The following is a 16,298-nucleotide window of genomic DNA, read 5'->3' as shown; positions in this document are numbered from 1 at the left end:
CATACAGGTAGGATCAATTATAATATCCGGACTGGGGGCTTTTTGTACATCGGTAGGTAATGATTATGAGTGGGCAGCATATAGATAAGGTACTGATAAACAAAGTAGTACCATCAAAAGAGATTAAAGATTTACTGTCTGGCATGACACAAAAATAAAAAAAAAATTACAAATTTAATTCATATTCCTGATTTTCATACAGTATTTAATTAAAGAAAAGGCAATCCTGATGATGTCCACAGTGGGGACGAAAGCAAGGACTGATAAATGTTATATTTAACCTTTAACATAGTATAAAACAAACTCGAAAGAAAAGTGAGACAAGCCATTGTGATTCAATATTTCAAACTTTATTAGTTCATCTCCTATGAAGTGCTAAGATTTGTTAATTTCTTATATTTTGTTCTATAATAGAGTAATATGGGTACATTTTTATTCATCATGAAACCAAATATTAAAATGAGAAATAATGACACCCGTCAATTAAAAGACAGTTAAATAATTCCCATATTCTTTTCATTGACATGTTAATTTGCTGATAATCTGTTTAAGAATTTTTTTAGTAAAACATCTGCAAACCAGCAAATTGATTGTACTGTATATTTGAATACTCAATTTTGTATACTGTATTTTTTAAACATTTTGCCTTTTAATTTTATTTTATCTATTAAAAAAAAATATTTTACAATAGTTCAGGCATATGGGTACAATAACATTTCAAAACATTTCATAAAAAAAACAAACATTGAAAAAAAAGAGCAAAAAGAAAGACCAACTTCCATTAGCCTAAGAGAGACCAAATGGCACTTGCTAATAGTATAGGCCTTCCCAATAACACAATCAAAACAAACAGATATCAATGAAATGTTTTAATGTAAGTTTTTCTGTATGTTCAATTTTTGCAGGTAAAATTATATAAAATTCAGGCATCAACATTAGCTTCTATTTCAAATAAAAAATACTTCTGATGAAATTTTTTGAAAACAGCAGTTCATAATAATCAACACCAGTGTCAGAGTTAAAGGAAATATGGCTGTTAATTGCTACACCTAATAGGACTCAAATTGTAGATTTCAATATTAGGGTAGCAAATGCCAAAAATCAAGGGCTTGGATGTGGTTAAGTACAGATTTATATTTTTTTCTGCATTCTGATTTATTTTTAAAAATTATTTAAATTTTATAATTTTTCTTCTATTTTAATTTTTCTTTGAACTGTTTTCATATTAAAATTTAATCCACTTTTTGTCTATTGCAAAGAAATCTGAATGTGTTTTTTAAAATATTTTTTGGCTTTGCATTCAATTTGTATTGTATGTTGTACGTTATATTGTGACGAGTCCTGACCAGTGCACTTGGGATAAAAAAAAATATAAATGAAGTCATTATAGTAAGAATTATAAACATTATTGCATTTATTCCTAACAATGCATAATTAAAAATGAAATAAATTGCAGAAGACAGGTTGTTAATTGGATGAATTTGAATTAATACAATGAACTATGGGTGATTATGTACAAACAATTGTTGGTAATAATGCGGGAAGGTAGTTTTATCTATCAATATCAGGACACACACACACACAACAGGATACTGCGGTGTTCATTATTTATATTTTCCTTAACAAGATGCTAGAAAATTTTAAAATGCGTGTCGAAGGTAGTGTTGATGGAGAATTGTCTTTGTGACTGGCTGGTTGGTGGTCCAAGCTGGAGTAATTTCTGTCCCATAAACATAGTAAAAAAACAATAGAGAAAGCAATATGCTTGCACAATGGTCATATAGCAGAAAATTTATTACATGTATTCTCTGGCACTAAAAAAATTAATTAAATATGGCTATTTGTGGGTGTTTTATAAAAATAAAATTTGGGTGATTCACATTCTGAAATGACACCAGCAGGTGGGTCAGCTGAGCCCTGCAACACTTTGCGATAAAATCTGTCTGGGAAAACTTTAATTAGCATCAACTTTTAAGCTAGAGAGGGCCATTTTTGGACACCTAGAGGTCAAACAACGTAATTTGTTTGTTTTTCAGCTCTGCCCCACTAATCAATGTAGGGCTGAGTTGGGTAAGGTCTATCTACCTGGGAAACATGGACCCCCCTGTCAAGAAAGTACTGACGCCACCACTGTTCCTATTACAAAAAAAAAAATCAAAAAAAAAATCAATGTTATAAATATTCATATCAGTAATAAATATAGAAAATGAAATTGAAATGAATATTAAAAGTGACACAGATAAAAATAATATAATGCGGTGCAGATGTAATTGTATAACAAATGGTTGTGATTTTGTCTGTGATGTCGGTGTCTTTGAACAAGTCACTTTTATCAGCATCTGCTCACTCAATCGAGCAGTGGCGGTGCTACGGGGGTTGGGGGGCTACCTGGTAAGATCTTAACGACTTGGAATGACATTTGGTAGTACTGAATAAGCTGCACTATAAGAAATACTGACCAGTGGCATAAAGTTTATGGGCTCTTGGAGGTGGTGGACGGGGGAGAGGGTAAAGCCTCAGGGCCCTAAGTCCAAAGGAACCCCTGGATGTGTGAAAAAAAAAAATTAATTCTATGATTTATAATGACACAAAAATAATTACATTCCTTAACTATACTGACATTGCCTTTAATGCACTCTTTTCAGCCTTAATATTCATAATGTTAGGCAGTGTTGCAGACACAGAAATCTATGGGTGGGTGATAGACATTTTGAAGGTGAGTAGTTGTTAACATCAATAAACTCTAAATAATAAGAGTTATTTTATGGATGGAAAAGTGGATTAATAAGGGTGGGTGCAGGGCCTTGAGAACAGCTTTAGAATGGGTGGAAAACTTCAAGGCTGGGTCGCCCCGCCCACCATAACTTCATCCCAGCTTAGGTTAGAGAATACGTTACTGAACCTTGATGGGTCAACTGCCACACAGCTCATTGTTATTTATTGATACAGACCAAAGAGTAGAGGAGGTATAAGGTAACTTTTGATTTGTATGAAAGCCTGTGACCACCCTGTGTTCTCAGCACAACGTAGGTTGGGGCTGAACTATAAACCGCATCTTACATGACAAGAACTTTAAGTTGCACCATGCATACATGTCATGCGAGAGAATAAACCTCCGACCTCAAGATTGAGAAGCAGAACCGAAATCGTTGCGCCAATCTGCTCCTTTATATGACGCCATCACGTCCAAGATCTTACCAATGAGGGACAGAGAGCTCCCTATTGAGTACAAGACAACACTCTATACATATATAACAAATAAATGCAATTTAAGTTCTTAAATAATAAGTCAAGTCTGGTAGAATGATCTCCATAAAGAAAATTATTGCCTTAATGATTATTTTCTCCCTAGTGCAAATAGGCAATATAACAATGAATACAAAAGTTAAGCATCCATGAATTACAATGTGCTTCCTTTTTCACTTTCAATAATCATTACCGTATGTAATATTTATTATCAAGAAAAATTTTTTTTTTTAATCTATTAGTACATTCATTATATTTTAATGTTAACCATTTTTGTTGTTTTACTTTTCCTATATACATATATGGTATGCATTTGAAGTAATATTCATATAAATTATGTTTATGTTACTCATTATTTGAAGCAAGTTAACTATTTCTTTCCAAATAACTGGTACACACATTAGGTCAAAAACCTAGCTTTGTAATACCTAAACATGACAAAAAGAAATTGCTACTAACATATTTAATCCTTTTAAATAAGCAATTTAATGTATTTGTCACTGAAAGTATTTAAAAAGATATAATGTTTGAATAATTTCATCTGGTTTTCATCTTACATAAGTGATTTTTCATTTTCATAAAAATATGATGTAAAATAAACAATATGAATTATTATATTGACTGATGATTTTCATTTATTAAAAAAAAAAATGTTAACACCTGTTAAAGATTCATATCATACTTAGGTGCACCACTTGAGATAAAAAAAAAAAAAAAACCTTTGCAATTAAACGTCCCATGGTAGATATAGTTAATTGAAGGAAGTTGTCGTAAGGCTTTTTAGCAGTCTTTCGCCCTCTTACGACGACTCTTACCAAAAACTCTTTAGGAAAGAATTAGTGCATTTGACCGCACACTGAAATAAACTGTGACCTGGCATAAGTGATTCCGGCAATTTGGATAAGGCAAGTGGTTCTGACACTTTTAATGATACTAGTAAGTCCTCTCAATGTGTACGAGGCTAGTGGTTGCGAATAGCAAGTTGATGTGTACTGATGTTGGATGTTTGTGTCTTCAATCTGGAAGTATTTCAGTTTAACAGTTTCATCTCAGATAGTAAGATTGCATGTTTTCATGTGAAAAATTTGTGTGAACTGCCCATATATGGGCATGATCATGCCATATTACATCTATATATGGGCATGATCATGTCATATGACATCTATATATGGGCATGATGATTTCATATCATACCTGTATATGGGCAAACAACATGAATTTGTCATAGAACTTTTACATTTTTATACAGTGGCACAATAGAGAGTAATAGTATGATATGGAGAATTGCTTTAATAACTTCATATTCTATTGTAAATGGTTAATGTATATCTAGAAATCCAACCTATTAATTTTATTTAGTTACTTAATTTCAACAACTACTCAGTTCAGTTGTTACAAATACAGACTTTGCTTCATTTATTCATTCTTTGGGATGATTGTTATTATTAGGATGTTGCAGAAACTACCGGTTAGTCAGCCACTGAATGATTTATTAGACTGTCATGATGAGATGACAAAACAAAGTTATTAATTGATAACGCAATATATTTTTGTCGTCCTAGCTGCAAGTGGTAAATGTTCAAAATCCTGCAATCGGATTAATCTGCAAAGTTTCCTGGTTTTGAAAGACTTTCTCCTTGAAAACGTTAATAATGCGTTTCAGTTAAAAACCAGGTACCTTTTATCGCCTAACCGCAAACATTTTTCCCGCTGAATATAATAAAAAGAGTTCATGGAGGTAGACATTGCTTCCGAATAATTGGCTGTCTGCCAGTGAGAACAGTTATTTAGGTAAAGAGTAAAGTATACTTGGCCTTTAATTGTTAGTCTAAGCATCTGCGCCATGCCGAAAACGGAAAACGGAAGGAGACAATCCAGTCCCTATCTCAAACCACCAGCCTCAATCAATCATGGTCTAATGACTTTCAAAGACTATATTATTTTGATGGTAAAACATTATACTTGAACTGTGGACCTGCAACTGCTGATGTAACCATACCTAAAAAATAAGGAGAGACGGGACATAGAAATAGAATGTGTAACCTTGGGAAAGCCATGGCATAATTTATGGATAGAAAAAACGTGAAGTACATGTTGTATTAATGGCAAAGCAAAAACTATCAATAAATCTTGTATAAAATAATGTAGTATTAAAAATTTCATGATATTTAAAATGAATTACCAATTATTGTCACATTTAAATAAATTGCAACTTTAGTGAGAATGATTTAAGGAGCTGCCAGGGAAGTGTTTTGCTAACTTCCTGTGTTATGGCTTAGTACCTAGATGTCTATAATCCAATGGTTACCTTTTAATGTCTTGCTATTCAAACACAATTCCTGCAAAAAAAAACCAGCACCTATCATGTTTATACCACTGAATTTGGCAATAAGCGCCACAAAATCCCTTAATATCTACGCAGATCTGTTAAAAAATCTAAGATTACAACCCAATAAAAGACAGCCTTTATTCTAGTTATCAAGATCTTAAGATGTGGGGGTGGATATAGGAAACGCCCGAACACCAGGGAGAATTTTTTTAGCCTTAAAAGGATTAAAGAATACAGCACAAAACTGCAATTCTGAAAATGCTGACGACAAAGGAAGTTATATATATAAGATTTAACTACTTTTAAACAATACACTGATTATCTAAAATAGCACAATGAAATTATATTATGCACCGTGATATATCATTCACATGTTGTTTAAATTATATTTAAACAAGTGGGTAACAATTAGAAACAAATGCAGATGTGGATATGCAATGTACCATAGCACCACCAAGTTTAAAATCCTGGTGGCCAATAGAGGGTGTCCTTCACAAATAGTGTGCTCAATGTCAGCAGAATTGGTTGACCTTGGATACTACAGACATAATAATATAATGATAAAAACATTGAAAATGTGAGAAATTGTGCCATACCAAGAAATACATAACTAATAAATATTCTTCAAATGACCATTCTAAAACAAATAACAAAAACAACAACAATCATCAATTTAAACTATATTTATTCTCATTTAAATTACATATTTAAAATGAAATCCACATTTAAATTTTCAAAATATGCAAATTTGTTATTCATGTCAACACCGTTTTACATTGAAACTGTACAGTACAAATACAGAATTATTAATTGAAAATGAGTATCAATTTCATAAGCTCTGTCCAGACTATCAAAAATCACGGGGCATTATTGCGCCCATATCGCACAAATTTGTCACATAAAATTTGATAGTGTGCCCGGGACTGCATTTAGAGCCTCGTCAAATTTTGTGAGACCAATAACCGTCCAGTGAATATATGCCAATATTTGGGTGTAATATGACACTATCAGACAAATTTGTCACATAAAATTTGATAGTGTTGATAGAGCTTTACCTAAAGCTTTGTCCACACTATCAAATTTTATGTGACAAAAAATTGTGATATTTGCACGTAATATGACATCATCATGCAAATATATTGGCAAATCACACAAATTTTGTTACATAAAATTTAACAAATTTGTCACATAAAATTTAACAAATTTGTCACATAAAATTTAACAAATTTGTCACATAAAATTTGACAAATTTGTCACATAAAATTTGATAGTGTGGACAGAGCTTTAATGGTTCAATTTACACCAAGTTTTTTTTTTCTTAATATTATGAATATATTGCTAATGGACCTTCCTGGAGTGTCAACCAAGCTTACCAATCAGAACAGGGCCTGGAATACCATGGGAATACTCATGTGTCTCAACTAAGAAGGACAGGGGTTGTCCCACAAACACAGGTGTCTGCATATGTTTTTACATGGTTCTTTTGTTGGACCATAGCAACAATAGGGAGCTTTTGATTTGTGCGACGGCGCGACGCTAGAACGGAATCACTCATGCGTGACCGTCCTACCTGGCATCCTACGTTCTTTGCATACGTAGATTTGGCCAAATTGCGTTCCAGAATCGTTCTTGCATGCGCAGATGACTTGTACTGATGTCATTACCTTCTACGTCCTACCGTCGTCGTGCAATTGAAAGCGGGACTTAGCAGAAAGGTCCATAATTGATCTCATCAGCATAAGGAAAACCTCAAAACTTATTCAAAAGGATCAAATAAGTTTTCAACTTGATAAGACACAGATCAAAATAACTTGCATTTCTTGCTTAGAAATTTTCAATACAAAAATACAAATTAATTCAATTTTGTTTATTATGCAGAGAGTATAGGAAAAGGATTATTTTGATTCTTAATTGGCAAGAATATTTTATTGCTTTAAATAATTAAATATACAAAGCAATTTAAGCATTTAGTTTTATTTTAGAGATTTATTTAGCACTCTATCCCCTCCCATTGACGTTGGTTCTTTTTCTTCCCTCAAAACCAAATAGTATAACTTTAAATATGCTAAATATTTTTTTTTTTTGGAAAAACATCTTTAAAATACTATCAAACAATTTTTGGAATGGAATCATTAAACAGTTTTAATATTAGGAAAGTATGTTAATTGCACATTTTCAAGTTAAACCACATATAATACATGAGCATACTATATCATATACTCATACAGTGTACAGCATAAATACTATAATTTACTGTGTTTTATAGTATAAATATGTAGTATTTTGGTTACTGTGAAATAGCGATGGTATATTGCTAATACTATATACTGTGTAAATAGATACACTGTATTAACATACTACAGTGCTGCTGCTGCAAAATAGTGTGTTAACAATTATACACTGTGCAACTGTATACAGTTTAATATAGACTACTGTATAAAAGCTTACAGAATATGTGTACATATGCAGTGGACATTACTACATACTGTTACTATATTACCCCATATAGTTGGAATAGTATAATCTTTTCACAATACTACTGTACACACAATTGAAATAGTATTATAGTACATACAGTAGTACCATAGTAAGTATGGTTAAAACTCTGGGACTGTCAGATGTATTTTAAAGGGAAAATAGTGGCGTTATTGAGATTACTCAGAACAAAGCCACAGAATGTCTGAGAAAAACAAGGATAATATGAAGGACTACTGGGAAAAGACAAAGAGAAAGGTATGGATAAAAAAAACAACAAGGAAAAGAGGGGGTTAGGATTTGCCCGAAATAGCAAGGATAACAGATGTTTTGATATTTGATAGAAACAGGTGAAAATCTACTTTCGGAGCAAGACGGGAACCCAAAAAACAAACTCCTCTGTAAGATCAGACAATCGGTATTAATAGCAATACTGTCTGTGATGGTATCTGGTAAATCCATAAAACATTTTAAATAAAACATCAAATTACTCATTTTAAACGATCACATTGGTTACTAAACTTCCAACAAGACACAGATCAAAAGGATATAATTTTCAAAGACTTGCGCCGAGATTTTACTACACAAATCCTTGAAATGATTACCAGCCAATCCAAGGGTCTACGAAAGGGATACATAAAAATGGTATTTTTATACATTATTAAATTAATGAGAATATTTAAATAAATTTTTTTATATTAATATAATATTAATTAATAATAGGCATTCCAAATATTGAATTTTAATTCTTTTTTAATTCATTTGAAACAGACAGTAGGCCTATATAAATTTAACAAGTCACTTAATATCGCTATACCTGCAAGGCCATCACTAGTCTAGACTGTCCACACTATTAGGGCCTCATTCCCAGCAAAATTTCAGTAGTTATGAACACTCTGATTTTTATATATGTTACTAAGATTTATAAATAGGTCTATAATACGAAATTGCTACTTTCACTGAATGTAAACATTCCTTAACATGAAAAAAATGTAAAATAAGACTGAAATTTGATTTTTTTTTTGTGTTCTACACAAAATATAAACACGGATGAATTACTTATGCGTAAAACCAAAATTTATGCCAATATTTTTCCATTGTCTATAATAATTAGAGTAATGCATATGCATTTTTCTCTAAAAAAAAATACTTTAGTGAAATTTTGCAAGGGAATGGGGCTTTTGTGAGAAAGCTCGGTGATTTGTCCATATATGGGCATGATGATTTCATATTAAATCCATTCATGGCCAATTGCATGTATTTGTCACATAAAAAATTATAATATAGAAAGAGCTTTAGCTAAAACCTCATAAAGTATTAAAAAATTAACAAGGACTTCATAAGTCTTTTTATCCTAATGAGTATGTTTTCAAACCTGTTAAACATTAAATAAGCACCTTTGCAATTAAGGTCGGCATTTTGAATAAAACAGAAGTGTACAACATATTCTACAGTAAAGACCAATTACAAAGGAAATTAGCAGATTTTTGTATAGCTTTCCATCTATTCTTCAAAAGTTGTCATATAATAGCTGTATAGAAGAATAGACCTTTCCACAATGCCAATCATACTTAACTGACCAATCAGAAGAGGGCAAGGCATATGCACAGGTGCCACAAAGTGTTTAGGTAAGTTTATCTAGAGTTCTGAGCAGAGTCACCTACATGTATGCATGCGCTATAGCAATGTTCTGTTAAATACTATAGATTACAGCCAGAAAGGTGCTAAATAGACTGCAATATACAGGGGCGGATCAAGAAATGTCCAAGGGGGGGGGGGGGGGGCTGAAAGGTGGCCAAAAGTGGGGCTGATTGAGACAACAATATCCTAGGGGGTCTTGAGTATGCCCCCGCAAAATGTTAGTTTTCTAAATGCCTCAAAATAACCTCTGAGGCGTTTTCGCCGATTTTTTCATTTTCTTTCTTTCATTTTTCCAAAAACCCCCCAAATCCACCCCTGGTATACCAATTCACTCCCATGTCTTTTTGACATAATATAATGTACATGGAATATAGTCTTTATACACACAGGTTATTATTATAAGCATTAAATAGAAATTCTCATTCATGGAAAAATAGGTGACAGACATAAAATAATGCAATTTAATTTACTTTTTACATAATATTACAATGATTGAATACATACAAGAATATATGTTACTTTATATCACTTGCTATACATTACAGTAGTACATTTATTGTTTGCTATAAATATTAGTTTTTAAAATACTGTATATCAGGCCTTCATTTCAACAATTAGCAATAGGACATGGCCCTATAGAGAACAAGTTTTTTGGTTGAAATGAAAATTAATCATTTTATTTTTTAAATAATTTATTGAATTACTAAAAGTACCTCTGTTTTGGATTTTTGTGTTCCAATAATTTAAAGAATTCAGTTTTGAAATTCAGCATGGGTCCTGGGACATGGCCCTAGAGAACAAGTTTTTTGGTTGAAATGCTTAAAATAATCATTTTATTTTTAAAATAATTTATTGGATTACCAAAAGCACCTCTGTTTTGGATTTTGTGTTCTTAATTTAAAGAAATCAGTTCTGAAAATTATCAAGGGTCTTAAGTGTATCAAATGATTCCTGGGAGTAGCCAAGAAATCAGCATGGTCTCCCTCACTCTAGCAAGACAATAAAATGCTCATAAAATAACTAACTTCTAATAGCATTAGAGAGGTCAAAGTATGCTTGTGAAAACATCTCCTTAACAGTACTATTGAAGACAACAATGCTTGTGAAACTCTATGTACACCCTAGCTTGGTTGTTTGTGATTTTTAAAAAGGCCATATCCAAATCAAAACATCTGAGATCGAGTTGAAACGTCTGAGTCAAAATGTTGTAGTTTGAGTTGAAAGATTAAGCCACTAAATACTATTTACCTTTTTTACTTAACTTCCTAAAACTGTGGTATAGTGGTCAATAAACTTCTAATGAACGTTTGGTACCCATTGTATAAAAGACCTTAAACTCAGATCCATTTGTACAGTAGCGAAAATAGCTGGTAAATTTTAAAAACTATTTATAGAAGTAGTTCATAAGCACAACCTGACAATGTTTAGGGGTCAAAAAGAACGCATATTAGAAAGCTGGCATTCAGAGCTATGCACGCTAGTATCAATAATTCTCACAAATAGTACCTAATACACAGTTCATAGCTAGGTGGTCAAAATGTTATTATGCAAAATATAGACAGCAGTCTTATATTGGTCCTTGGTAATAGTTAAAATGGGATCTGCATTTATTAAATATTCATGTTTAAATACGGGTGGCATATACTAACATTTTTGTTTATTCAAAATTCAATGACATTTTGCATTTTCTGATGAAGTGCTTATCTGCAAACTCAAATATCATGTGATTATTAATAACCAGTATGGTATATACAGAAACATACATACATACATCATACATGTTAACTGTTTCTCAAACACCTTGGTACTGTATCTTGGGAGTAAGCTTCTTCAAATTAAGATGAGAATAAATATGGCTTTAATGAATAAACAAATTGCATGTATTAAAAAATTAAAAAAAACTTTAAAAAAGTTTTAAGGAAAAGGAATGTCTTTTAATATCACAAATATTATTTTTATTTATTCTTAAAAAAAAATAAAATAACATACAACACTAATAAATTAAAAATAGACAGCAAAAAAAAAAAAAAAAAAAAAAGAAGCAAATCCCTTTCTAGGAAAGAATATAGTTGATGAAGGTGGTAAAGTTTAACCATTAAAAACTTTGCAATTACATTTTAATATGTATTAAATGTGATTAAAGTATTAAATAAATTTTAATGTATTAAATAAGAAAAGAAATTTCTTTTAATATCAAAAATATTATTTTTATTTATTCTTAAAAAAAAAAAAAAATTAACATACAACACTAATAAATAAAAAATAGACAGCAAAAAAAAAAAAGAAGCAAATCCCTTTCTAGGAAAGGATATAGTTGATGAAGGTGGTAAAGTTTAACCATTAAAAACTTTGCAATTACATTTTAATATGTATTAAATGTGATTAAAGTATTAAATAAATTTTAATGTATTAAATCTGTTTATTAATGTGTTTCACTCACTTCAATCCACTATCCCTACCAGTGGCGTACCTAGAAGTCTAGAAATAGGGGTGCTGATGGGGGAGGGGGCACGAAGGTGAAGTGGGGGGGCCCTCGATGATCAGTTGAGGGGCGCTAATTCTCAAAATAAGGTGATTTTAGGTGATTTTTAACTACTTGACTGTGATTTTTTTGGGGGCCTCCTAGATACACCACTGCTCCCTACTAACTTACTTTCACCTCTCCCACAAATCCTTTGTAAATCCAACCACATAGTACAGTAGTTCATTATTTATTTATTTGGAATAACATTTCATATTTAATGGTATAACCTTAAAATGTAGTGTTACTGAGACTGAAATTACTTTAAATTCCAGGAAAGCATCACTTAAACAAGAATCAGTGAAACTTTTACAGATGAAACAGATGGTTAAAACTTCAACCTTTATTTGGTTTGCACAATAATGTCCAAGCTACCACCAACCTACTGAAGACCAGAGCATAACGATCAGTTCCTGTGTTTAACCATACATCTCCAAGTCACTGTCTGCCCCATTCTGTACTTCATCGCTGTAGTTCATCATCCTGGAGATGTGTCTCTTGTTGTCGGAGTATTCATTGAAATCATCGTCACTGGACAACTCCCCATACCGGTAGTCATCAAGGTATTCGTCAAACATATCTGTATGTCCTGCAATACAAAAGTATATTTGTTTTGTTACGAAAATATGTATATGTTTCATAATGTCCACTGTCAGCAATCCAGGTGGCATATGTGGGTTAACTGGCTTTAACTTTCCTACCTAAAGCTTTGTTCACGCTATCAAATTTTCTCTGACTAAAAACTGTTGTATTGCCCATATATAGTCATGATGTGCCTATATATGGTCATGATGTGATGTCATCATGACCATATAGATGTCACATGTTTTGTCAAATAAAATTTGATAGTCTGGACAGGTCTTTAGAAGAAGGCACAATTATATTATTTATTTTATTTATTTATTTTTATACCTTATTTAGCATTCCCTTGAGGGCCTAGTACAAAGCAAAATATAATAAAAATTGTAGTACGTCATCATCATTTTTGAATTACTTTAATAACATCTATAAGGGGGGAGGGGAATGGGGTATTCTGACAGGAGTTAACTTTTTTTAAAAATAGAAACAAGTAGGGCAGAGGTGTGAAGCAGTGGTGGGGATCCCAATGTTGTAAAAATGTTTTATAGGAGGCTTCTGGTCTTACTCTGATTAAAATAATCCGGGTCTTCATCAGGGTAATCATTCTTCCAATTATTCTCATCGTTACTATCCTCATCATCATCCTGACCATATCCAGCATCTTCCTCCTCTTCTGTCACCACGGGCTGGGAGAGGTTGTAAGGATCCAGGCCTAGCACAACATGCTCTGAAGCGAAATCAAAATCTGAGCTCTCTGCATAGTAAAGATCATAAACATATTCATCGGTGTCACGTCGGTGGGTATCTCCATCACTAATCGTTAACTTCTCTCGTAGCATCCTAACATTGTTGCACATAACGACATCATCATCATCATCTTCATCATCTAAAGATGCAAGTTTGGCCTAGAAGAAAAATTAAAAAATTATAATGAGTATTGTGTATGTTGAGCTAAAAGTATTCAATATGACAACTCAGTACTTTTTATTCACATAATAGAGCATATAGCTCGGTTGACTGGTGGTAGCACAGTGTTTACGCTGTTTCAATTCTATTCCTTATCTCCATGTGTTTCAATTTAAAGATTTTTAAAGAGAAAGGTTTTGACATGTGTTTTGAAAGACTAATTTTTCAATGCCAGTAGCTAGCAGAAGTGCCATAACTTTATCCTTGGTGATTCGAAATACTAAATGATACTGTATAAGATTGTTCTTATTATTTTTTGTATACTGTTCTTTAATAAGACTAAAATAAACACATCCCAATAATCACGAGAAAGTGTTTGTGCCTTTTTTTTTCCAAGAACAGAGCATAATATTTACTTTAAAAAAACTACTAGTTCCTTCTAAATAATCACATGAAATCCAAACAAGTCAATCTAAACTGATTTTATGGGTATAATGTCAACACCTGCATTACACGTCTGCAATTGTTTCTGGGTCACCAGTTTTGAAACTTCCTAATCAAAATATAATACGGTGATAGCTGGGCTGCCATTAAAAATACACAGGAAACAGAAGGTGAATGTAGACTTGTAGCATATACACCATTATGGTTTCCTTTCCCCATTTATGCATCCAGCAAATAGTAACACTGCTTTCACCGCAATACTTACATGTTGTATCTTTAATGCTCGGTATAAACGTCTGTTATTATTATTATTATTATGCTGAACTCATGACAGTTATAAATTGTTAACAGATGCAATTTGTCAGGTTGTTGAACTTTTACTTTGTATGTGGACTTTGTTTTATTGTTTTTATCACACACATATAAAATATAAATTAAGTAACGATAAATATTACAATTAAAATTACATTTTCTAAACAAAAGCAGAGAGAGAGAGAAAAAAAAGAAGTGTGCAGTAGGTGGTCAAAATAAGTTTGTAAAACAAACTTCATAAGACATGACCACTAGTTAAAACAAATAATAATAATAATAATAATAATAATAATAATATATATATATATATATTATGCCTAGTGATAGCGGCAGTTTGGCGCAGCGGTTGACGTTTGGGCTTTTAATCGTAAGGTCGGGGTTTTGCGTCTCCGCTGTGCAGATTCGCTTGTGTCCTTGGGCAAGGCACTTTAGCTACATTGCTTCAGTCCACCCAGCTGTAATAATGGGTGTATGTATGTATATATATAAATAAATAAATATATAATAAATCAATTAATAAAGTAAAATATTCATAATACTGTAAATAAAATAGTAAAGACTTCACTTTACTACCATAGTAATTTAATGCCAACCACATATTAATCTCCCTGGGGAGTGCTCCATTATGCTGTAGACTAGTAATCACTGCATTGATATTTGGATCTACAAGATGAACACTTACTGTATACTTGACTAAAGTGAGTACGCAATGAGGACAGAGTGCCACGTCGAAGTACACAAAAAAGTCGCCAGAGTAAAATCAAGCCCCCAACCCTAAGATGCCCCTGGGTACAGGTTAGCTGGAGTCAGGTGTTCAGTACTACATCTAGGTACAGAGCTCAAAGTGTAATAAAATTTACAGTTGCAAGCTAAACTAAATTCTCTGATACGTCAACAAGAGTAAATACAAAATAAACTCATTACTTAATAACTCATGATGTTTGGAAGCTTCCACGAAAAGTTATCACATTATTAAAGCAATTAATTTATTTATAGTGCTGAACTTTTGACTACCATTATAATTTCTAAATTGATGTCATAAAAATCGTAGCTACTTACTGGTTTGTTAGACAAAATGTCATCGAGATTTTCCTGTACGACTTCATAAATGTTAAACAACCTACGAGCCTCGTCTTCAACTTCTTTGGACGAGCCTGCGGTAGCATTAACAACACTCGCTGAGTGATCCCTGTTTGCAGATTTCGTTGACAACCTCCTAACAATTTTCTTCCTCAGCGATACCTTCTTAGGCTTGTCCGCTTCAGTGTCTTGGTTCGATACACTAAGAGTCTCATTTTGCTTTTCAAGGGAAATCCCCCTGTGTTTTGCTACCATACGGTACCTGTTGTTTATACTGGTTTGTTTTTGTTGCTGTTTAGCTTTAACATGAGCGGGTATGTTTCCTTTTGTTTTATACTGCAATTGACCTCGTTGGATTACATCCTCTATGTGTTTTGGCAAAGCTTGATCCTGGACAAAAAAATATATAAAACATTATGATATTAAATACAAAACTTACTTTGATGATTGCATCAGAAAATTTCATAGAAGTGATGTTTTTTTCACTATAAACAAATTTCCTTATGCAAACAACACTAAAATAGCATTGCAATACCCGCTGCTATTTGGAATCATATTCAACATTAGCCACTAATCACAAGCTCTGTGGTCTAGTGGTTATGACACCAGCCTAGTTATCTTGGGGTCGTGGGTTCGATTCCCACCTGAATCACTTGCAAGATTTTTTTCGCATGTATTTGGGAATGTAATGAGTATTCAGTATGATAACATGTCAGACAAGTCAAAACCGTGACTCCTATAATAATATACAAACTTGATATCAGA

General features: G+C 32.4%; 1 protein-coding gene across 1 annotated transcript in view; it reads right to left on the bottom strand.

Moving 5' to 3' along the window:
* Positions 1-12,401: 12,401 nt before the first annotated feature.
* Positions 12,402-16,298, bottom strand: part of LOC117113789 (probable RNA polymerase II nuclear localization protein SLC7A6OS) — a 28,654-nt gene continuing 24,757 nt past the window's right edge. Inside the window, exons 2-4 of the mRNA XM_033257225.1 lie at positions 15,513-15,923; positions 13,357-13,696; positions 12,402-12,801 (exon numbers count right to left, since the gene is read on the bottom strand). Coding sequence (XP_033113116.1) covers positions 12,632-12,801; positions 13,357-13,696; positions 15,513-15,923 — 921 coding nt within the window. The 3' untranslated portion in view covers positions 12,402-12,631. The remainder of the gene's footprint in view (positions 12,802-13,356; positions 13,697-15,512; positions 15,924-16,298) is intronic.

The sequence above is a fragment of the Anneissia japonica genome, unplaced genomic scaffold (genome assembly GCF_011630105.1).
Source record: "Anneissia japonica isolate Jap-2015-1 unplaced genomic scaffold, ASM1163010v1 scaffold288221_len503873_cov180, whole genome shotgun sequence".
In the NCBI taxonomy this organism is placed as follows: domain Eukaryota; kingdom Metazoa; phylum Echinodermata; class Crinoidea; order Comatulida; family Comatulidae; genus Anneissia; species Anneissia japonica.
This window is presented reverse-complemented; position numbering and strand designations above follow the sequence as displayed.